Source organism: Eurosta solidaginis, chromosome 2 (genome assembly GCF_040869045.1).
Source record: "Eurosta solidaginis isolate ZX-2024a chromosome 2, ASM4086904v1, whole genome shotgun sequence".
Lineage (NCBI taxonomy): Eukaryota > Metazoa > Arthropoda > Insecta > Diptera > Tephritidae > Eurosta > Eurosta solidaginis.
Window position 1 is genome coordinate 167,899,838 of NC_090320.1, and position 25,862 is coordinate 167,925,699.

The 25,862-nt window shown below is 42.7% G+C and overlaps 1 protein-coding gene across 2 annotated transcripts in view; it reads right to left on the minus strand.

Moving 5' to 3' along the window:
- Ncoa6 (Nuclear receptor coactivator 6) overlaps positions 1–25,862 on the minus strand; it is a 226,427-nt gene that overhangs the window by 94,866 nt on the left and 105,699 nt on the right. For both annotated transcript variants that reach the window (XM_067766382.1, XM_067766381.1), the window contains exons 4-5: positions 9,347–9,475; positions 8,908–9,279 (exon numbers count right to left, since the gene is read on the minus strand). In XM_067766382.1, the coding sequence (XP_067622483.1) occupies positions 8,908–9,279; positions 9,347–9,475 (501 nt within the window). The remainder of the gene's footprint in view (positions 1–8,907; positions 9,280–9,346; positions 9,476–25,862) is intronic.

Consider the following 25,862-nt stretch of genomic DNA (forward strand, 5'->3'; position numbering starts at 1 on the left):
CTTGATTCGCCGGGAAATTCCTGGCATAAAGGTCCGACGCCTATTTGTGGATATCACTGAGGACCTATTTGTGTTTTTTTGCTTCATACGGCTGTGTTCTCCGGTGCCGTATTTCCTCATAATGCTTACGGAGATGACCTCTTAAGCCCCTAGAAGGTGTGGCCTCTTCAATCAGATGTCTATTGGGATGTCAAGGTTTCTTGGTATTCAACAAACTATTTGTTCATCATTCCATTTCTCTCCCTAATGGGGACTACTCTCGCCTCATTGTGTAGGTGGTTCTGGGGACATAAAAACACAGTCCGTACCGGTACTGAGAGCAGTGTTTTCGCAGGCCTGAATTTTCTTCCAGTGCGTAACTGGACGGTAACGGTGGAAGTGCTATGTAGTTTTCGAAAATCAAGCTGGTGATTGGCAAGACGCAAATTTGCAGTGAAATAGCGGTTCGATGAGTCCCTTGAAAAGAAACTGAAGGCTTACGATGGGTATTCTTACTGGGCCATCATGCTTTTAAATTAGGCTTTGTCAGTGATACCAGATGTAGGAAGTGCGGGTTGGGGGAGGAAACAATCGAGAACGTTTTGTGCTCGTTCCCTGCGCTCGCAAGACTAAGAGTGAGGCAGCTTTCATATCTAGAAGCTGCAAGTAGCATAGGCTCCAGAAAACTTCTAGTATTTGCCAAGAGGACGAAGTTATTTTATAACATAGGTCCTGGTTTCTGATAGGGTTTTTTAGTTTAGTCGGTAAATAAACTTCTGATAACGCTATGGACTCAGGTCGTTACGGACAGGCAGTTCAAGCTAACCTTGCCATGAGAGTGACCATGGATATTGCATGAAATTCGTCGGTAGCAATAGCAAAAGCGACAAGGTAGCCATGGTATTTTCCTCAGTATGAAAAAGTTGAAAGTTACTTTGTTTTATAAAACTTTTCTAGCAGTACGTTACTGGTTCGTACTAAAAATATATGTAAATGTTCTTATGGAATCATGGCCAAGTTATTTTTATACTCAGTTGAGCAGAGCTCACAGTGTATAATAACTTTGGTTGGATAACGGTTGGTTGTACAGGTATAAAGGAATCGAGATAGATATAGACTTCCATATATCAAAATCATCAGTATCGAAAAAAAATTTGATTGAGCCATATCCGTCCGTCCGTTCGTCCGTTAACACGATAACTTGAGTAAATTTTGAGGTATCTTGATGAAATTTGGTACGTAGTTCCTGGGAACTCATCTCAGATCGCTATTTAAAATAAACGAAATCGGACTATAACCACGCTCACTTTTACCAATTCGAAAATTTCGAAAAACACAAAAAGTGCGATAATTCATTACCAAAGACGGACAAAGCGATGAAACTTGGTAGGTGAGTTGAACTTATGACGCAGAATAGAAAATTAGTAAAATTTTGAACAATGGGCAAGGCACCGCACACTTTTAAAAGAAGGTAATTTAAAAGTTTTGCAAGCTGTAATTTGGCAGTCGTTTAAGATAAAAATAAAAAAAAAAAAGTCGTTTAAGATATCATGATGAAATTTGGTAGGAACGTTACTCCTATTACTGTATGTATGCTTAATAAAAATTAGCAAAATCGGAGAACGACCACGCCCACTTAAAAATTTTTTTTTTTTAAAAGTCGAGTTTTAACAAAAAATTTAATACCTTTACAGTATATAAGGAAATTATGTCAACATTCAACTCCAGTAATGATATGGTGCAACAAAATACAAAAATAAAAGAAAATTTCAAAATGGGCGTGGTTCCGCCCTTTTTCATTTAATTTGTCTAGGATACCATGCCATAAGTCGAACAAAAATTTACCATTCCTTGTGAAATTTGGTAGGGGCTTAGATTCTAGGACGACAACCGTTTTCTGTGAAAAAGGGCGGAATCGGTTGAAGCCACGCCTAGTTTTTATACAAGTCGGCCGTCTGTCCTTCCGCTCGGCCGTTAACACGATAACTTGAGCAAAAATCAATCACCCTTATCGCGAGTTTAATTTTCACCCGAAAATATTCACAGTTTTTGTTCACCCTATCGCATAGGGTGGCGAAACAATTTTTCATGTTCGAAAAAGATTTCACCTTATCGGCAACTCTTTGTTCGGGCGAAATGAACAGCGGGGAAACCAAAATTTGTTCACTTATATTTTACAGGCGAACGAGAGGAAAACAAAATGTAAATAATTTTTTGTTTTGAAATTTGATACTCTTATAATTATATGTACTTCTATTATTAGAAATAAATCAATAAATAATGCAGAATCGTAAGCTGAGCGGAAAAAAGTGAAATTCCTGTATTGCTAAGTATGTAAATTCTATTTTTTCACAATGAATCAGTCGGCCAAGTTATCCATTGTGGACAAAGCAACGGTTCCAAAATGTTAATCACCTCACAGAAACAAGATTACCTAAGACCCACTTCATGGTACCCCAGCGGGTTAGGGGGTCATAGTATTCCCGCGGTAGGTATGCCTGTCGTAAGAGGCGACCAAAATACCAGATTCAAGGGGCTGTGTAGCGCAGCCTTTCAGGTTGCCAGCGCAATATATAGCTTCTACAAACCCAATTGTCAACCTCACCTATCCGCGGCGAATATGTTTCACTAACAGACTAGGCTCTGGCGACCCCAAGCTCCTCATGGAATTTGGGGGTGGGGAGGGAGGGAATGGCCTGAAGGTTTAATGTGGCCACATAAATCGTTCCCGAAATGGTCGGGCTAGCACCTTAATGGTGCTGTGGTACCGGAGCGTGCCGGATCTGTATCCGGCAAAGGACCATTACATCGATAACACTCCCCAAAGCCTTCGGGGAGCAACCTTATCGCTACAACAACAATCACAACCCACTTCATGGTTCTTTCCAACGCTTTTTCCCTATGCGAAAAAAACGAAGTCATTTACTCAACTTTACAATTGGTAGAACTCCAAATTTTTGTTTCAATGGTGGCAACTAGTTGGTAAGAATAACTAGCAAATATTAGAATGCCAGCTTGTTTAGCCTGTAATATTGGCGAAAGCTAATTGCAAAAATTAACTTGTTATTCAAAAGTGCTGAAAATAGTAATTTTTAGCTTACAGTGAATCATTTAGCTCCAAAGGGTTAGAACTGTCCCTTAATTGCCTCCGAATCGCTTTCACATATATATTCGCCTCGCGCTCAATCAATACCAACCTAAGTGCAAGACTAAACATTATTTTCTTAATTTTTTATTTATATTTTTGTTGTATTTTAAGGAAATATATGCTTGGTTACAAAATTTACACAATTGTAAGTAAATCATTTGTTCACTGCCAATTCGCAATACAGCATCAGCTGTTTCGAATTGAACTTTTGTTCGCCCGAAATTGCCGATAGGCGGAAAAAGTTCACCCGAACAAAAGAAGTGAAGGCGAACACTTTTCCGCGTGAACTTCGCGTTAAGGGTGAATATATCTTTACTAAACTCAGTTCACGTACATATCTGAGCTCACTTTGTATTGGTATAAAAAATGCCCGAAATCCGACTACGACCACGCCCACTTTTTCGATTTCGAAAATTACGAAAAATGCCATAATTCTATACCAAATGCGAAAAAGCGATGAAACATGGTAATTGGTTTAGCTTATTGACGCAAAATATAACTTTAGAAAAAAACTTTGTAAAATGGGTGTGACACCTACCATATTAAGTAGAAGAATGAAAAAGTTCTGCAGGGCGAAATCAAAAGCCCTTGGAATCATGGCAGGAATACTGTTCGTGGTATTACATATATAAATTAGCGGTACCCGACAGATGATGTTCTGGGTCACCCTGGTCCACATTTTTGTCGATATCTTTAAAACGCCATACACAACTACCACTACACATATACAACTACCACGACTCCCGTTTAAAACCCTCATTATACCTTTAATTTGATACCCATATCGTACAAACACATTATAGTCACCCCTGGTCCACCCTTATGGCGATATCTGGAAAAGGCGTCCACCTATAGAACTAAGGCCCACTCCCTTTTAAAATACTCATTATCACATTTCGTTTGATTCCCATATTGTACACACGCATTCTAGAGTCAACCCTCGTCCACCTTTATAACGATATCTCGAAAAGGCGTCCACCTATGGAACTAAGGCCCACTCTCTTTTAAAATACTCATTAACACCTTTCATTTGATACCAATATCGTACAAACAAATTCTAGAGTCACCCCTGGTCCACCTTTATGGCGATATCTCGAAAAGGCGTCCACCCATAGAACTAAGGCCCACTCCCTTTTAAAATACTCATTATCACCTTTCGTTTGATACCCATATCGTACAAACGCATTCTAGAGTCACCCCTGGTCCACCTTTATGGCGATATCTCGAAAAGGCGTCCACCTATGGAACTAAGGCCCAATCCCTTTTAAAATACTCATTAACACCTTTCATTTGATACTCATATCGTACAAACAAATTCTATAGTCACCCCTGGTCCACCTTTATGGCGATATCTCGAAAATGCGTCCACCCATAGAACTAAGGCCCACTCCCTTTTAAAATACTCATTATCACCTTTTGTTTGATATCCATATTGTACAAACGCATTCTAAAGTCACCCCTGGTCCACCTTTATGGCGATATCTCGAAAATGCGTCCACCTATGGAACTAAGGCCCATTTCCTTTTAAAATACTCATTAACACCTTTTATTTGATACCCATATCGTACAAACAAATTCTATAGTTAGCCCTGGTCCACCTTTATGGCGATATATCGAAAAGGCGTCCACCCATAGAACTAAGGCCCACTCCCTTTTAAAATACTCATTATCACCTTTCATTTGATACACATATTGTACAAACGCATTCTAGAGTCACCCCTGGTCCACCTTTATGGCGATATCTCGAAAAGGCGTCCGCCCATAGAACTAAGGCCCACTCCCTTTTAAAATACTCATTATCACCTTTCATTTGATACACATATTGTACAAACGCATTCAAGAGTCACCCCTGGTCCACCTTTATGGCGATATCTCGAAAAGGCGTCCACCCATAGAACTAAGGCTCACTCCCTTTTAAAATACTCATTAGCACCTTTCATTTGATACCCATATTTTACAAACGCATTCTAGAGTCACCCCTGGTCCACCTTTATGGAGATATCTCGAAAAGGCGTCCAACTATAGAAATAAGGCCCTTTTAAAATACTCATTAACATCTTTCATATGATACCCATATCGTACAAACAAATTCTAGAGTCAGCCCTGGTTCACCTTTATGGCGATATCACTAAATGGCGGCCACCTATAGAACTATGGCCCACTCCCTCTTAAAATACTCTTTAATATCATTTTATTGCATCCTCAGGAGTACCCCAAGGCAGCATTTTGGGGCCACTGCTTTTTGTAATTTTTATTAATGACATTTCAGCCTGCATTCAGCATTCCCATTTTTTGCTGTACGCTGATGATCTGAAGGTGTTTACAACTGTTTTTACTCCTTCTGATTCAGAAAATATTCAGTCTGATCTGAACAACGTTGCTGATTGGTGCCGTAATAATAATCTGCCTTTAAATATTGGTGAGTGCTTTCCGTAACCTTCTCTAAGTCTCGTGGCACAATTCCCACTTCATATTATATTGACGGCACTCGTCCGTCCACGCGTACTGAGATTTCAGACTTAGGCGTAGTTTTCGACTCGCAGTTTTCGTTTACCACTCACATAACCTCATTAATTGCTAAATCCTACTCGGTTTTGGCTTTTATTCGGCGATTTAGCTCTGACTTAACAGATCCTTATACTCTTAAGTTGCTGTTTACGTCTCTCGTACACTCTAAGTTGGAATATGCTTGCTTTATCTGGAGGCCTTATCATGACTGCCATATCAAAAGGCTGGAGCGAGTCCAAAAAGTCTTTTTATGGTTTGGCCTGCGGTCTCTGAACTTTTCTGAGCCGATTGCCTCTTATAATGCCAGATGTGCACTCATTAGCCTTCAATAACTTCAAAGTAGGAGGACCATTCTTTCTCTTACTTTTGTCTATGATATTATTAATGCTGTGATTGATTCACCACGTTTACTCGAGAGTATTTGTCTCCATATACCCCCTAGATCACTTCGAAATTGGGATATGTTTTATATTGATTGCGCCCGGACCCTCTATGCCTCTAACGCTCCCATTTTTGGAGCACTGAGGGAGTTCAATACTATCTCAAATTCTTTGGCCATTGACTTTTCTTTGCCAAAGACCACCTTCAAATCTTTGTTGAGTGTAATAATTTTTTGATTGTATTGCTAAGGTCTGTATTTTTAAGTACAAACTCAAGTAGTCTGTAAGAACATTAGACTATTTTTGAAATTAAATTAAATAAATAAATAAATAAATAATACCTTCCATTTGATACACATGTCATACAAACACATTCCAGGGTTACCCTAGGTTCATTTTCCTACATGGTGATTTTCCCTTATTTTGTCTCCATAGCTCTCAGCTGAGTATGTAATGTTCGGTTACACCCGAATTTATCCTTCCTTACTTGTATCAATTGAAAAATAGTGTGTCATGGTCCATAGGTGGGATATGATATTTTCCAGAAGCAAAATATCTTTCGTGGAAAAAATAATGTATATTATAATTACAATGAAATCATTGCAAATTGGTTCCGAAATAATCTGGAACAATTCAACAAATAATCTCGAATAGGATAGGTAAGCGTTTAATTGTTACAGTATCCAGATCGAAGCTGAGCTAGAGTGACGCGCGCCTCCCTAGGGAGAATGCTTTCCTCTTCTGTTAGTTCGGGGTATTTATCTTTAAGAACTGGGTTTGCCGAGCAACTCCTGCCATAGAAATCCTACTCTTTTTTGTGGATGTCACAGAGAACATGTTCGTGTTTGTTTCTACATACGGCAGTGTTCTCATTTGCCGTGGGGGCTACACCCCCGTATTTCCTCATGGTGCTTTTGGATATGACTTCTTGAGTATCTTGAAGGTGGGCCCTCTTCACTCACATGTCTGTTGGGACACCCAGGCTTATGGGTATGCAAAATAACTGTTGTTCAGCATTTCATTTCTCTCCCTAACGGAGAGTACTCTCGCCACACTGTGTAGGTGGTGTTCCGGGGACATAGGAAGACAGCCCGTGGGAGAGCAATTTCACACCCAGGGAAAGCAAAACGTCACACCCAGTATTTTTGGGTGTAAGACCATCGGCAGCGTAATGCCATCGACGTGGATGTGCAATACGGTCATTTGCCATGTCCATGTTGTAAACAAGGTCGCCGCTGATTGGTCGGTAACAGTGTCAGGTTTTGCGAGGCGAAAAATCTGCGTGGGTCGGGACCTGTAGCCCTTATCGAGCAGTCATCGACATAGGATGCAATGGTGACTCCTTCTGCTGGCGAAGGGATAGGACCCTACCCTGTGGTACCCCTTGTTTAACTCTTCTGGGTTTAGATGTTACGTTGCTGAATTGCATCGATGCCTCCCGACCAGACAGATAATTTGCGGTCCACCTTTTGAGACTTGGGAGGAATGGTTGAATGTTTAACTCTTCTGGGTTTAGATGTTACGTTGCTGAATTGCATCGATGCCTCCCGACCAGACAGATAATTTGCGGTCCACCTTTTGAGACTTGGGAGGAATGGTTGAAGTCTTTGACTGCATTAAAAGCTTTAAATAAATTTGTTGAAGTTGTTCCAAAGTGATACCTAAAATAATAAATTGACCCCGAAATTGTTCCAAATCGGACCTGAAATAGTTTCGAAAATAATCCAGAAGTAAACCAGGTGGCCGCCGTGGTGTGATGGTAGCGTGCTCCGCACACCGAAGATACTGGGTTCACGCTCCGGCCAAGCAACATCCAAATTAAAAAAATAAAAGTGTTTTCCATTAGAACAAAATGTTTCTAACGGGGTCGCCCCTCGGCAGTGTTTGACAAGCACTCTGAAAAGCTCTCAGTGAAAACTCATCTGCAGATGCCGGTCTAAGTCGACATAAAAGAAGTAGGTCCCGTTGTTGTTGTTGTAGCGATAAGGACACTCCCCGAAGGCTTTGGGGAGTGTTATCGAGTTGATGGTCCTTTGCCGGATGCAGATCCGGTACCAAGCCCGACCATCTCGGGAACGATATGTTATGACCACATGCGACCTTCTAGGCCATCCCGCCCTCCCACCCCTAGATCCATGAGGAGTTTGGGGTCGCCAGAGCCTCGGCTGTTAATGAAACAGGATTCGCCACGGATAGGTGAGGTTGGCAATTGGGTTTGGAGAAGCTATATATTGCGCTGGCAACCTGAAAAGGTTGCACTGGTCCTGTCCCGTCAATTTGTAAGAAAAATTTAAAGGAGCATGACGCAAATGGGAAGAGAAGCTCGGCCTAAAATATCTGCGGAGGTTATCGCGCCTTACATTTATTTTTTTTTTAACCTGGCATTGCTCCTAAATAGTTTCGAAATGATTATAAATCATCCCGAAGTGTTCACGAAATAGTCGCAAAGTGGTCTTAGAATATACGATACATCCCCTTTAATATTTGATCGAAGTCCGTCAATTCGTTACAGATGGGCAATTGTGACACCTAGCTCCATATTAGTTGATATGCACACGAACGCCCCCTATACTGAATGTCAAGATGTGTCCAACTTTTAATTGAATGATTTTGTGTCCTCTTCTTATGGAAAAAAATATTGTCGATGCATCATACTTTGAATGGGAAAAAACTATAGCTCTCGCCTTTACTGCCTTTTTTCTTTTACCGCACTTTTAGGGGTATCACTTTTATTCACTTAGCATAAATGTCCTTTTTCCTGCCGACCGCACAAAAAAAATTGATATACAAAATTTTGCCCGAAACACTTTATAAATTTTTACTTAAGGTAGATTGAAGGATATCTGAATATAATAACTGACATGACAAGTATTTTTGATCTATAAATCTTACCTGCACTTCTGGTTTTTCGTCGAGCTTCAACCACTGCAATGTGTTCACTTCCATGTAAACCAACGGATTTTGTCACTAGGGCTGATTTCGTTGCATCTACATTGTTATTTCCAGCCGATAGAAGTGTGATTGTAGCAGGAGTAATTGAACGCCCATATACATTTTTGTGCATACCTGCATTTGACCGTACGCTTCGGCGCGTGCCAATCTTTTCGTCACTTATGGTACTGTTATTTATTCCTAGACAACCCGTTAATCCTGAAACAACATTTGGGTTCCCCCGTGTAGAGTGCGCGTGTGTAGAAGTAGTGATCGAGGAAATATTGTGATCATTTGTATTTTGATCCACCACTACGCTGCTATTAGACATTCCTAGAAATGCAACAAGTCGTTACTATTGTAGTGATTACATTAATATTACCATATTGTTAATATTTACCACAACTAGATTCCGTAGTAACAATTTTTAACATCGCTATAGTAGAGCTAGGTACAGCTGTATTCATTGGATTTGCCGAGGATGTGGCAGTTGATACATTAGCAGTGGCATTGCCAATTTTAGATGATTCTGATAAAAAAAAAACATTAGGGGTATTCTCTCTGTCTAGAAAACATATAAAACGTAAACAGTTTTCGTGAATTTTTTGTTGTTGGGCCAATACTTTAAATCAGGCATGCTTAACCAACAAAATTAAATTTTATTTGTAGCTATTTGTTAAGCTTTACGGCTGGTTTCAAACTTAAGGCAAACACAAATTTTTCCTTATTCTCCTATGCATTTCGGTGCTATTCTGCACCTTCTTCAGGGAGTCTAATATATTTCAAAAAAAAACAAAACAAATACAATAATAAGTAACAATTTCAGCAATAAAACGTCACTTACATCTAACACATTTCAATATTACATGAGAAACAACATTGAAAACAATTTAAATTTAATGAATGTAAACATCCGACTTTTTACGTCCGCATACATGTTTTTCGTTTGACATCGCTGTTGATTAGGCTCAATTTATTTTATCCACGTCTTCTTTAAATCTGACATCTTTTATTTTTTGTTGTATCTTCAGTCCTTCCAGTGTTAGTCGGGTTTTTGTTCTTTCTATACCTAGTATTCGTACATAAATAAAGTCCGCTGTATGTTTGTTGTTGGTAAGGTGGTCTGCTAAAGCTTTATTCCTTTTTTCATTTCTCGCATCTGCTTTGTATTCATTGGCTCCAATTCCCAATGCTCGCTTTGTTGTGTCAATGTATATTTTCTTGCAATTTTCGCCAACTTTACCACTGCACTTTATCTCGTATATAACAGTGTTGTTGTTCTTTGTCTATTTTGTCTTTTTTTGTGTAAATATTTTGTTCATGGTACAATGTAGTTAGTGTTCAAAGCTTGTGTTGTTGTTGTTCATAATTTTGTTTAATGTTTTGTTGCCCGTTAAGCCGGGTATATACATATGTGATTCCTCTGTACATTTTAATTCCCCGTACTATGGAAAAAAAACACGAACGAATTGTTGATATTCATCCCTATTCTGCATTTCGATTACGTTCCCGTTCTACGCTCCGCTTTAATCGAAGTTGGGAATTCTGCATTACGACGGAATCGTAACGAGAAGAGGAAGAGCAAATGATTTTTCGAAATCAGCTGTTTGTACGGAAGGTGTGAACATTGGAACAAAATAAATTAAAGAAAATTTGTAAAAAACACTGAAAAACGTTTATATTTTATTATCCACGACATTTTGTAAAAAAAAAGCAATAGAATATATTGCTGCAGTGTTATATTTTTTTCAGTGAAGTGCTTTCATAATTGTATGTGTGTTTTTGTCGTTCTTTTGGCCAATTCCCTGCCGTGGTCACCAAGTTTTGTTAAAACGGATTTTTGCACGAATATAGATGACATTTTCTGAATTTTATGGATGCTAATTTCATTGTACTGGCCTAAAATACTTTATGAAGGTTTATTTATTCTTTCCACAAGGACTGTTTACGTTTTCGCTTCACCTTCCTTTACTCCGGCAGCTTGCTTTGGCATATAACTGGACCCAATGAACAGACACAAAATATAGCTGTCTATTATACTGGAATCAATAGCCGCGGCATTATTTGTGGCAAATATTGCGAGATTTGTGTAATCCATTTGAGATGAGTGACGAATTGTAAGAAATTGAACTTAAAAGTGGTAAAGTTTAATGACTTATTTTCTTATTTAGGTTCAAAAAAAACTTTTAAAATTCTGTTATAAATTAATAAAAAAATAAAAAAAAATATTTTTCCGCCAACAAATTTGCAACTTAGAAAAACGGAACTACGATCGAAATGCAGAATACACAAAATCGAACGATTCGAAGTTGTATCGAAAGAGATTGGAACACAGAATACCAAAATTGCCAAATCGAAAAAATTCCAATCCAAGTCGAAATGCAGAATAGGGCTGATTGTTAATTATTATTGTAACTGTTTTATCAATTTTTGTTTATATCAGCCTACTGCTTTGTAAGATCACGGGTTCGAATCGAGCTCAAGGCCTAACATAATTATTTTATCATTATTGTTGTTATGATACATTGAAAAATTTTTAAATTAGAATAGAAGAAAAAATTTAGACAGTTGTCAAAGCTCTTTGTGTACATAGACCTATTTCGGGAACTACTAAATTCCTTCATTGAAGAAGGTGCAAAATAGCACCGAAATGCATAGGAGAATAAGGAAAAATCTGTGTTTGCCTTAAGTTTTATATTATACTGTAAATAGTTTTCTACGCGCAGCAACATATTACATTCGTGGAAATCTTTGTACGGTTTCTAAATGTTTTATGCACAAACCCATGTATGTATATTTTAATAGAAAATTTATAAATGTGACACGAATTTTAAACTGAAATTTTAATTTAAAAAAACAAAAAATTTCGGTGAGCGTTGGTTTTGTAAACTTTTTTAATTCGTAAAAGACACAATTTACATTAAATTTTTGGCGATAGATGCATAATCAGATAAAAAGGATGCCACTAGTGTAAGTGGTGCATTCTATGACTGTTGTATATTTGGCCTAGAACACGTGGAATATTTTCTACGTTTCCTAGTCTGGGAGAATTGCCCTATTATTGCATACTAAAAGTATACGCCACTGATTTTTAGTCGTTTTCTCGTCGCCGACGCCGAATGTCATAAATATCGGCCAGTCGGCGGCATTCAGTTCGTTTCTACATTTTGTACGTGTTAAAGAAAGCCTAGGCCGTTTATCAAGTAAGTTCCATCTAAACCTATTATATACCCAACGTCGCTCGCTTATGTATATATTTTAACTATTTCGGCAAATCTGTTTTGCTAGTTACTTTAAAATTACATTGTAACGAATTTTATGAATTCTTAATAATTGTGCACCTATAACAAAGAGTTTTTATTTGTTAAAAGCCGTCACTCGATACTTTGGCAATTTACTCGATGTTATCTCAAGGTAGTCGCTGTTTTTTTTGTCAGATATGTTTATAAAAATGCCTTCTACATATTTTTGTGGCGTATTTGTGTTCATTTTAATGACGCATTGAATTAATTAATTAATTCTCTTTCCAAAAATCGCAATTATGCAAGGTCACTTCACCGCATAAATATATAGCATGCAGTTAAAGACAACTAACCAAAACTTCCTTGAGAAAACATTCGGCATGAATTCGGAGGGTGGAGCCGTGTGTAGAAGTCCACGAAGGTGGGGAAAGCTTCTGACCGCCATTCATCTGCGGGCGTCTGTCTTGGATCAAGCGGCTCGCTATATAAACGTGCAAGTAATATTTTCACCCCCGCTGAGCGGGTTGCGCGCTGGGCTAGGGACCCGCCACGTCAAACCACACTCCAATGAAAAGCAACAACAAGCCTCGGATAAAAGGATCACTCTCTATTGATAATGACCATGGCAAACGTTTGAAAGACAATGAATTGAGGGCATGCACCTGGAACATCCGCTCCCTGAATGGGATTGGTGCAGATGGCAGCCAGGTTGATGTCCTCGTAAAGCAAAATCTGACATCACCGCCATTCAAGAAATGCTTTGGACGAAGCAACCAAGAAAGAAGATTAAAAATTGTGATATGTGGGAGAGAGACTTTGTCGCGAAGTATTGGCGTTCACGCCTGTGGACGAACGTCTCGCCGCTATCAATAGATCATCCATCTGCGCCCATGCACCGACAGAGCAGAAAGACGATGAGGTGAAAGATGCTTTTTATGAATTAGAACGCGCATACGAGCGCTGCCCCCGCCATGATATACAAGTTGTGATTGGCGACTTTAACGCCAGGGTGGGCAAAGAAGGTGTTTTTGGCTCTACAGTCGGAAAGTTCAGCCTACACAATGAAACTTCTCATAATGGACTGAGGCTGATTGACTTTGCCGGTGCTCCAAACATGGTCATATCCAGCACGACGTTCATGCAAAAAAGATACATCAAGCTACATGGCTGTCCCCTGATCGAAATACTCGCAATCAGATCGATCACGTTGTGATAGACGGACGGCGTGCCTCTAGTGTTTTAGATGTGCGCACGCTCCGAGGACCTAACATCTACTCGGACCATTATCTCGTCGCAGCCAAAATACGCACCTGCCTCAGCGCGGCTAAAACCAGGGAACAGAAAACACAAGGAAAGGTAGACGTCGAAAGGCTGCAATCGAAACAGACTGCCAATTATTTCGCAACTCGACTCTCACACCTGCTCCGTACTGCCGCCGAGAAAAAAATTGGTTACCGGCGGCCACGGAAAAACAACTGGTACGATGAAGAATGCCGCGTTGCAACCGAAAGAAAAGACGCTCCTACAGGGCACGTTAAAAGCGAGCGCAACAAGAGGAGTGTGTGAACGCTACCGCGAGTTAATAAGGGAAGCGAGACGCCTTTTCAGGAAGAAAAAAGCAGAGGCAGAAAGGCGTGAATGCGGAGAGCTTGAGCTGCTAGCCATAAGGAATAACGCCCGAAAATTCGGCGACAAACGGAAGGTTTTAGGTCCGGGAAAACTACTGTAAGAACGAAAACGGCGACCTTGTAACTGATGTCCTTAGATTATGGAGGGCACACTTCTCTGCTCTCCTAAATGGAGACAACGATTTACAGCACACAGATGACGAACCCGATCCCGCAATCGATGATGATGGAATAAATGTCCCCCACCCGATTATGACGAAGTCAGAATAGCAATAACCAGATTGAAAATCAACAAAGCCGCGGGTGCTGATGGATTGCCTGCGGAGCTATTCAAATACGGCGGCGAGGAGCTGGTAAGGCTTCTTCGCAAAATATGGGCGGACAAGTGCATGCCCGACGATTGGTATCTAAGTGTTATTTGCTCAGTCCACAAGAAATATTGCGGAATCCGCCTTCTTAATATCGTAATATCGCATATAAGGTCCTGTCAAGTGTATTGTGTGAAAGATTGAAGACCACCGTGAATCGGCTGATTTGACCTTATCAAAGCGGCTTCAGACCTGGTAAATCTACCATCGAGCAGATTTTCACAATACGCCACATCTTGGAAAAAACCGGTGGAAAAAGAATCGAAACATCACCTCTTCGTCGATTTTAAAGCCGCCTTCGACAGCACGAAAAAGAGCTGCATATATGCCGCTATTCTGAATTTGGTTTCCCCGCAAAACTTATACGGCTGTGCAAAATGACGTTGAGCAACACCATCAGCTCAGTCAGAATTGGGAAGGACCTCTCCGAGCCGTTCGAAACTAAACGAGGTTTCGGACAGGGTGACCCCCTATCGTGCGATTTCTTCAATTTGATGCTGCAGAAAATTATACTAGCTGCAGAACTTAACGGTTGTGGAACAATATTCTATAGGAGAGTGCAATTACTGGCATATGCTGATGAAAAAGAAGAGGTAAAGATGGGTTTGATGGTGAATGAGGACAACCGGAAGTACCTGCTGTCATAGAGCAAAGAGTCAACGCATATGCGCTGTAACGAGACTTTTCCTTGCCCCGGTGCTTCTACAATAGTTGCTGGGGTATACTCGCCGTGTCCAAGGTTCGTTTACAATAAATTTGTATTTCGGGGCACCTTGCAAATCGTTTTCATGTAATAATTCACTTTATTAATTAACTCCTTGAACTATAACATAAAATGTAGAAAAAATTTATACGTATTCTTCACTTAATTTGCTGCTTGCTATATATTAGTGGTGGGCTAATACTAGGTTCAAACAGACACCAAATTGGCAATTTATACTATTTGGGCAATTTATTACGCAATTTGTCATATAATAAATTGTAATAATAAATTGCCAATTTAAAAAAAATTGCTTAATAAATTGTTTCAAACTGCAAATGCAACATTGTAAAGTGTGTTTATTGAGTATATTTTAACGTCAGTTACGCATGGTTGAACTATGTGGTTGGCTCATCTTATCAGCTGATTTTATGTCTTTCATTTCACTGGAGTAGGGATTGTCAAAAGAAGATGGCAAACTCAAAATGAAACCAAAACATTGAAAACATTTTCTTACAACACACAAAAATTTCAAAGTTTTGTGTTTTCATACCATTTCATTCGCCTAATAATGTGCGTGTTAATTTTGACAGTCTGAACAAAGGTATGTTCTTGCTGTAGAGATGAGCCAACCAGCTATCAAATTACTACTGTGTAAGCTAAATCGAGTTGTATGAACAGCACTCAATTCAAATCGAAATTTCCTCAATTTGTTTTTCTGTTTGAACATAGTATAACGGTCCCTCGTGTCCCGTTAGGGCGCCTTACTGACGCCTGCCTAGGTATGCGTGAATGTATCTCAGTAACGCCTTGCGTCGGCGTGTTTCTACTACGGTTAACGACTGCGCTGTCTCTGCTGGTGCTTATGTCGGTGCATCTGCGTAAGTGTAACTCTGATATGGTTGACGTCGTATGTTTGCGTAACTCTGCTGTGGCCAATGTCGTGTGTTTGCGTAACTTTGCTGCAGTCAATGTCGTATGCTTGCGTAATTCTGCTGTGACCAACGTCGTATGCTTGCGTAACTCTGTTGCGGCCAACGTCGTATGCTTGTGTGACTCTGCTGTGGCCAACGTCGTACGTTTGCGTGATTCTGCTGCGGCCAATGGTAGCGGCGTATATTATTTCTGCCGAGGCTTACGGCGGTTATGCGCGGATTCGTGACGCTATGGGTCCAAAGCGTTGTAGAGCGGTTAAAACCAGCTTACCAACAATCGTCAGCCCACGCTCTCTCCTATGAAACGCACTGTCTGGCGATGGTTAAAACCGATACGCCTTTCAGATGCCCTTCAATTGCTGCTCAGGTGACGATCGCACTTCGCGTCCCGTTAGGTGAGATCCGTTAGCCTCGGTACAGACACGTTTGACGTTTCACTTCTACTGCGGATGCCGACGTACTTCTGCCGCGGTTGGCGTTTGGCTGAGCGCGGGATCACGATGCGGTGGAGGACGTGTGCTTACGAGGGAGCGAGCGTTGTCTAAAGCTTAAACCCAGCTTACCCACCATTCTCAGCCCACGACTTTCTCCTATGAAACGCACTGGCTTGCAATGGTTAAAACCGATAACCATAACCGCGTGCTGACTGCCTGCTGTCTTGTTGTGTTGCCCTTTTCATAGCCAATGCTCTTGATGTTGCTAGCTTAGTTCGTTGCGTTGCCATGGTTACGGTGTTGCAGTGGAGTGTTGCGGCAACTTGTTGCGCTAGTGATATTTCAGAGACTTGTTTGTGTTTCGTGTTGTGTCGGCTATGTTGCTGATCGAGTTCGGCGATTTAACCGTCTGTGTCTGCTACTTGTATTGATGCTTTCCTTCTGATCATCGTGACCTTGTATCTGTCCGTTCGGAATTTAACCCGGGGTTGCGCTTCCCTTCGGCCATGGCGATAAACACTTCCCGTACTTTGGTTGCTATCTCTGTGAACTGGTCTAGCGCTGGGCGCTCTGCATCTTCGGCGATTATTGTTGTTCCCTGCCCGTGTTCAGGTCCCTTTGCTGGATCCGACTCAGGTTCTGCTTGCAGTGACTTACTGCTGAGCTGGGTGCGTACTGTTTTAGCGAGTGGTTGTGGTGTTGAGTATGGCTGGTCGACGGTGATGGTGGTGTTTGGCCGTTTCCTGTTAGGGATATGACTGCGGCGAATCGTGGCTAGAATTTCTGCGCGCTTCCGGGTTGCCGATCCTCCCTCTCGCCGTCCCGTATAGCGCAGTATTATTTCGATACTTTATAGCACGTATATGCTACAGTCGTTGTTGTTACTTTACTGTGGTACTCAAATATGTAATTCCTGGGCCATGAAGTCTGCGCTCCCGTACCTCTGTTCATACTCCCACCGCAGGAACTTCAGCCACGCCTCAGTCGCGTATGGGACCTTGCCCCTGACCCTGGAATCCGCTACCCATATGTAGTGCTCCTGCACTCCAAGTCGGCCACGTGATGGGTCACCTCCCGATTCCCCAACGCCAGTAGGTTCCAGTGGTTCGCTACATTGTGGGGTGCCAGTATGACGCCCTTTCCAAACAAGTCCGTATTTCTCAGCCATCGGTGTATGCGCCGGTGGTTTTCTTCCTCATTTCCCTTTTGGGTGAGCTGCCAGATTACAAATGGACTTAATGTGGTGCCTTGTCGCCCGTACTCGATCTCTAGGCCCTTCGCCCATGCGTCGATGACCGTGTCTGTAAGCCAGCGGCTCCCCTCGAGGGAACGAAGATCGGGCGCGTAGTGTGATGCCGCGTGGTCCCGGTGGGAAAATCGTACACGGCCCTTCCGTCTCCTGTACCACTGACTCATCGTCTGATGATAGTTCGATTGTATCGGGCTGCTGTATTAAGCTGTGTGGCCGGTTGATATTGGCTACGTTTGCCGCAGCTTTGCATTGCCTTGGGGTCGTTGGCGGCGTCCTGAGCGGTTGCGCGTGCGGTGGGGCCCTTGCCGTCTGCGGTGGCTTGCCGTGCGGCTGCGTGGGCACGCATACCGTCGGCACTGGAGTTGGCAGCGATTGCTGCGCGTTGTCGCATGTCGTTGGCGTCAGCGATTGCGACGAGGGCGCGTGTGTAGTTAGCGTCAGCGTTCGCAACTGCATCCGTCTCCAGCAGCAGAGAATGGGGCGTTTTGCTTCCTCCTCCTCATAGCGTAGGCGCAACCGTTTGGCGCTTTTGGCGAACTTTTCATCAAAATTTTCAATTTTGTTCATGTTGAGTTTGTTTAAACGTGGTTTTGACTTGGCTGGAATATTCTTTGCACTTGCCGTGTTATCACCTCGGTGGTTTGCGATCGAATGGCTGGTGTCAGTCCGGTGTCCTCTGATCTCTGCATGTTTGTTTTTTTTTTCTTTTCTCGAGTTTATTTCATTTTGATTATTTTTATTATTTCCTGATTTCGTGGTTTCGCCGGCTTCCGATGAGTGGTATGCCTTCAGCTTGGCGATGCTTTCCGGCTTCTCCTTCCCGCCATCGATTTTCCTTAATTTGACAATTACTGGGGAGACTTATCCCAGGATTTGGTAGGGGCTGTCATAGTTGGGGCCAATTTCGCTCCAATACCCCCCGGTTCCTTGGACAAGTGGTGCTCCTTGCCAAGGATTAATTCGCCGACTACGGGGATCCATTTTCTCCGCCGTAGGTTATAATGACGTGCTTGATCTACTGCAGCTCGCTCCATATCCTGCCTCACTATTCTAAAGGCTTCCTGCATTCTGTTGGACTTCTCTCCGGCCGTGGAGAGAGTTGCACCTGTCCCAACGTTGACTTCATCGAATAGGGCTCCTGGCAGTCCTGGCTCCCGTCCTTGCACGAGGAAAGCTGGGATGTAGCCTGTAGAGGCGTTGACACTTGTATTTATCGCTAGCTCAATTTCCGGAAGAAGGTCCTCCATCGCTTATGTTTTGAGTTGGTAAGCTGCGCAATGATCCGCTTAATGGTTCTGTTTGCTCGTTCGGGTAAGTTTCTTGGGGAGTATAGGGTGCGGTGTATTGTTGTCGTACCCCGACTTCCTTGAAGTAGCGCTGCCAGAGCGTGCTACAGAACTGCGCCGTTGTCGGATATGAGTACTTTGAGTACGCCAAACTTTGCGAGGATCCGTTCCCTGAAAGCCCGGCGAAGGACGTCTGCGGAAGCACGCCTCATGGGGATCAATTCCATCCACTTGCTGAATCGGTCGAAGAATACCAGTAACATAGTATTTCCGTGTGTAGACCGCGGTAGGGGTCCAACGAAGTCGACGCATACCGTCGCAAATGGTTCCTGGGCTACCTGTGAAAGCATCTTTCCGGCTGGCTTTTGTTGTGTTTCTTTGTATTTCTGGCAGGATTCGCATTGACGTACATACCGGCTGATATCACGGAACATACCGGGCCAATAATATCGGTTGGCGATTCGTGTTACTGTCCGGCGGATACCCATGTGTCCCACGCTTGGTATGCCATGATTTTCCTCTAATACTCGCTGTCTGAGTGGTGTGGGCACACACAATTTCCATGGTGTCGCCTCTTCGTCGTGTGACCGGCAGGGAATATGGCGGTATAACTGTCCATCCTGTATTTCATAGTCGGCGTATTTCTCCGGGTTGGTGCGTACTTCGCCGACACGCTTGTGCCACTACTTGGATTGTGGCTCCGTCGTCGTTGTAAGTCGTAGTGTCTCCAGCGGCTGTCGAGAAAGAGCGTCCGCCACCATGCTAAGCTTTCCCTTGCGATACTCATTGTCGAAGGTGTGCAGCTGTAGTTCCAAAGCCCATCGCTCTATGCGTCCAGAAGGGCTTTCAATGGTATTTAGCCGCTTCAGTGACATGTGGTCGTTTATTACTTTAAACCTGTAGCCTTACAAGTATGGCCTCATTTTACGGATTCCCCAAACGATTGCCAGACACTCCTTTTCGGTGGACGAATAGTTGGCGTCCGCCTTGTTGAGCTTCCGGCTGGCGTAAGCGATCACCCGCTTGCCCTCTTCTAATTCCTGTGTCAGCACTGCCCCCAGGCCGTAGTTACTCGCGTCCGTCTGTATGGTGAACGTTTTCGTGAAATCCCGACATGCAAGTATGGGTGCTTCGGTGAGTTTCCGTTTGATGATGTCGAAGGCTTCTTGTTGTTCGGTTCCCCATTTCCAATGCTTGCCTTTCTTTAGCAGGGCGGTGATCGGCTCGCTTATAGTGGCGAAATCGGGCACGAAACGGTGGTACCACGAGGCTATGGTATTGGCGTACCTCTTTCACGCTGGTCGGTGGCTTTAGTTCTTGGATAGCGGCAACCTGGGTCCGTGTGAATCCCTTTATTGCTGACCACGTGACCTAGATACTTGAGTTCTGACTTAAAGAAATCACACTTCTCTGGATTGATCTTGAGGTTGGCGCGCTGCAGTCGGTCAGATCACCTCTCGTAAATTTTGGATGTGTCGATGATATCATCGAGATACGCAAAAGCGTGGGGCTCCATTTCTGGCCCAATGATCTGATCGAGCGCCCTCTGAAACGTTGCGGGTGCCGAGTGCAAGCCAAAGGGCATGACACGCCACTGGAATAGACCGCGTCCTGGTACTGCGAAAGCCGTGTAGGGGCGACTGTTCGATTCCAGTGGTATTTGCCAGTAGCCACTTTTCAGGTCAAGGCTGTTTATGTATTTTGTTTGTCGTAGTTTGTCGAATATGTGTTGGATCCTCGGCAACGGGTATGCGTCGGGAACTGACCTAGCATTGAGCTGCCGATAATCCACGCACATCCTCCACTTACCATTCTTTTTCCTAGCTAACACGATCGGGGCGCTGTGTGGGCTGCAGGATGGCTCGATGCATCTCTTCGCGAGTTCGTCGATCTCGTTGTTGATTATGCTATGCATCGCTGGATTGCGTGGGAAATACTGTTGCTTGATTGGACGGTCGTCAGGAAGGATGATCTTGTGTTCAGCTACCGTCGTCACTCCGCTTATGGCCTCGAACTTTTGGAGTTCTCCTGCCAGGAATTCTCGTATGCGATCCGCCTCGCCTTCTATACCATTGTGTTCATTGCTGCGTCTCCCGTCATTAATTCGGTTAGTGATGTCGCACCTGGCGTTACTCGGTGGTGTTATACTCCGAATGGTCTCTGACGTGCCTCCAATGATATCGTACCTGTCGTTACTCGCAATCGGTGGTGTTATACTCTGAGTGGTGTCTGACGTGGCTCTAGGAGGCCGTGTATGCTGAGCCAGGGGTCTGGTTAGCACGGGGTGGCCTCCTCCACATGATATGGCTGCTCCTATGCTCCCTAGCGTGTCTAGGCCAAGTATAATGTCGTCAATTGCCCCGGGCATCACAGGTAGGACTGTGTGAAGTGACGAGTCTCCGAGGCGTACCTCTGTCCTTACGGCGTCGAAGATCGTAGTGCTAACTCCGTTGGCCATTGTTGTTTCGATAGCCACTCTTTCCCTCTCTCCGCTTCCAGAAATCACCACGTGATTCGCTAGGGTGGCTGAAACGAAACTCCTTTGAGGCCCCTGTGCCGATAACTGCCTCCGATGATACTGCTCCAAGCTGAGCTAGGGCGTAAAGGCGACCGTGTTCCTTGTACATAACTTCTGCTGAAGCGCTCTGTCGTTTCCCCGACGTCGACGGCAGCATTCAATTGTGCGTATATCGTTCCGAACGCACTCCCAACAAAAAATTTTTCGTGGGTTACGACTTCTTGCAAAGTGTCCTTCTTGGCACACCTCCAACACACGTTGTTCGGATCGGAAACCCAAGTCTCTGGTGGTGAGTGGCGCTGTACACTAGGTGGCTGCTGATGGGATGATCGTTCTTACTGCGGTGATGAACCTGTAGTTTTGTCACCAACGACGTGCCTCGATACTTCGCGACATGATCCGGCTGCTGTCCGTCGGTAACCTTCGTGAATACCTTCGTATTCCTCGGCGAGAGGAGTTTTCCCAGGGTGCTGAAATCCCTTCGGCGAATATAGAGTAAATAATAGGGATGGATATTGCGGAAGATTATTTCCAGGCGTTGCTCGTTGCTGTATCCGGCGTGTCTCATCAAGCTCTGTATCGCTAGTACATAGTCTTTATATCTTTCGCGGGCGTGCTGCCTTCGTTGCCGTATTTCATCCTCGAGACGCTCGAAGTACCTGGCTGGTAGAAAGAAGTTTAAAAAGTCGCGCTTGAAGGTCGTCCAGTTGCTCCAGTGTACGTTGTTATTGCGATACCATTGAAGGGCGGTGCCACCCATCAATTCGGGCATCGTTTTTTGGAGGAGGTCCACGTTTAGCGTGTGAACTTCGGCTAATTCTTCTAGTCGTTCGATGAAAGCTAAAGGGTCCCGTCCACCTTCATATTTCACTGACCACTTTCTTACCTGGTCGATGATGGGTGCGAATATAACGGTCGGTGCCTGACCGTTGGATGGTACCGGAACTCCTGATGATGACCACTGTTGTAGGGTGCTGTGTTCCTGGAAGGAAACGCGAACTGGGTTTGCTCTGATAGTCTATCGGCGATTTTCTTGGTTTCGCCTCCGTTCGACGGAATCGGTGTCTTAACGTCATTTACCTAACTCGTGTCTGTAGTTTCCTTATAAGCGGCTTCCAGGGATAAAAATTTTGCGTGTATTTCCGAGTCAACATTTGCTTTCGAAGCCAGCGCTGCTATGCGCTTTCGGATTTCTCGGGTGGTGCCTGTCTGCTCAATGCCAAATTCCTTTATGATGGATATTAGCTGCTCCTTTGAAATGTTGTCTACCCACGTGGTGTCAATCTGGTCGGCAATTTTACGGTTAGGTTTCTAGTCAGGAATGTTCCTTCTGACGTTGTACGATTTGCGGGGTCCCTACTCGGGCGCCAATTGTAACGAAGCTTTTCCTTGCTCCGGTGCTTCTACAATAATTGCTGGGATATACTCGCCGTGTCCAAGGTTCGTTTACAATAAATTTGTATTTCGGGGCACCTTTCAAACCGTTTTCATGTAATAATTCACTTTATTAATTAACTCCTTAAACTATAATATAAAATGTAGAAAAAATTTATACGTATTCTGCACTTAATTTATTTATTTATTTAGTCTAGAAACAAATGTTTAGTACAGACACTTATGACTAAATTACAGAACCCAGCTTAAATTAAACTATGGAACACATTAGCAAAAAGGGCTTATATTATTACAGATTAAGTAATTTTTTAGTTTAAGTTGAAACCCGTATTTTGAGTCCGAGAAATCAATATCCAAAAGATTTGAGAAGCAATTAATTTCTGATAGGGCTCTGTTAATAGGCACTTTTAGTTATAAACAGTTCTACTCAACCCTATGAAAAAGATTTCGAAGCGGCGGGGTTTCTACAGGGAGTATTTAAGCATAGTCTTTCAAGAAGCAACGCGCAGTAAATTTTGCCCGTGAAAAGATCGAATATGAACAACGAGGCCAAAAGAATTTTCCGGTTGTTTAGAGATAGTAAGGATAATAGTTGGCAATGAGACTCATAAGACGGGATCGGTTCAGACAATCGTAATGAAGTAAGCGCGAAGCGCATACAGATTTTTTTAACCCGCCCCAGGCGGTTGATGTGAACTGCGTGGTAAGGCCACCAAATGAAAGCTGCATACTTAAGTTTGGACCGCACAAAGGACGTATATAAAATTTTGAGTGTGTAGGGGTCAGAGAAATTTGCCGAATGGCGTCTGACAAATGCAAGCATGGAAAGCGCATTAGAAATTGTGAAGCTGACGTGAGTGTTAAAATTAATCTTTCGAGTCGAAGTATACACCCAAGTCTTTGACTTCAAGAGTCGTTCGAAGAAAAGTGTCTGCAATATGATAGGAGGTATGAAGTGGCCTCAGCAGTTTACCATACGTCACAGTGTGGCACTTACTTATATTAAGGAAAAGACGGTTTTTGACGCACCAGCTAGAAAACGTATTAATCTCAGATTGAAGAACAACGACATCGTTATAACAACTGATCGCAGAATAGATCTTGAGATCATCAGCATAAAGCAGAAATTTGGTAGATGAGAAGCAAGAACTTATGTCATTAATGAAAAAGATTTTGATGCTTACTATATAATTAGTGGTGGGCTAAGGGTCCCTCGTGTCCCGTTAGGAGCGTTCCGTTAGGGCGCCTTACCTACCTAGGTATGCGTGAATGTATCTCAGTAGCGCTTTACGTCGCGTGTTTCTATTACGGTTAGCGGCTGCGCTGTCTCTGCTGCGGCTTATGTCGGTGCGTCTGCGTAAGTGTAACTCTGATATGGTTGACGTCGTATGTTTGCGTAACTCTGATGTGGCCAACGTCGTGTGTTTGCGTTACTCTGCTGCGGTCAACGTCATATGCCTGCGTAATTCTGCTGTGACGAACGTCGTATGTTTGCGTAACTCTGCTGCGGCCACCTCTCTGAAGTTAGCAAGACAACTTTTACGTGGAAAAAGTTTCCTATTGGGAAAATTGCTGTGAATTTGCCGTAATTAATCCGTGAAACAAAAAAATTTGCCGCGGCCATATTTTAGAAAATATAGGGTGGCACGCCAACTTCACGTGAAGTTAGCGTGCCACCCTCAGAAAACCCCCTTAGAGACCAGCTAGGAAAATAATTCTTGCATATGAATTTGCCGTAAATTTACCGTAGATAAGTGGTATATTTTATAAATTCGAAAAAAACATTAAAATTTTTTTTAATGGTGCACCGCCATCTTCATGTGAACTTAGCGTGCCACCTTTCGAAACCACCTTAGATACCAGTTAGGAAAATAATTCTAGCACGTGAATTTGATTTCAACACGCTATAAGTGAAGTACGCGATTAAATTAGTTGTGAAGTACTACTAACAAAATAGTATTTTCAATAAAGAATATTTTGCTACACTGAATATTTGATTTATACATTCGACAGTTCAGCGATTCGAACACTATTATAATTGCAGAATTATTAAGAATTCATCAAATTCGTTAAAATATATTTTTAAAGTCATTAATAAAACAGATTTGCCGAAATAGTTGCTGAAGTTGGGTATGTAATAGGTTTATACTTGTTAAACGGCCTAGGCTTTCTAAGGCTTACTTAGGCTCTTTTGACCATTAGCGTTTGGTGCAAATAAAAACAACTTATCTCACTAATCCAACCCGACGTTTCGCTTGTCTCTCTAGCTTTTCCAAGGGTGACCTGTGTGTTTTAATAATAAAAAGCAGTACATTATATTAATGTATATTAATATTAGTATTATATTAATGTATTAGCTCTAATAGCTAGAGACTAGCGAAACGTCGGGTTGGAATGGTGAAATAAGTTGTTTTTATTTGCACCAAACGCTAATGGTCAACATAGCCTAAGTAAGCCTTAGTAAATGTTATAAATAAATTGACCGAAAAACCACAAAATCTAGGCTTTATTTAACATGTACAAAATGTAGAAACGAACCGAATGCCACCGCCGCTTCGCCGATATTTATGACATTCGACGTCGGCGACCGGAAAAAAGCAATAATAGGGCAATGCTCACAGTCTAGGAAACGTAGAAAACATTCCACGTGTTCCAGGCCACATATCCAACACTCAGAGAGAAAAAATTTGACAACTACCAAAGCTCGTTGTATAGATCCATTTCGAGAACTGCTAAATTCCTTCATCGGCAACGTTTAGGCGCCGCTGCTATAGTTTGAGAAGACCCAACAGTGAACAACTGGAATGCTTAAGATAAAGGATCGGATGCTGAAATCCTACAGACGATTCGCGAGGGAGAGCGGAACAACTACGAAACATGGATGGGCGCTCTACAGACGCGATACGGAAACGAACACAGGAAGCAGATATACCAAATAGAGTTGCAAAACCTCTACCAAAAAGGTAATGAGACTTTGCAGGAATTTGCGTCAGATGTCCAACGGCTTGCATATTTGGCGAATGTCGACGCACCCGTGGAATACACCGAAAGGTTATAAATTCACAGCTTTATTAATGGAATACGGATTGTCCAAACTAAGCGAGCTACATACGCAAACCCAAAGCCAACATTTGCGGAAACTATATCACATGCACTGA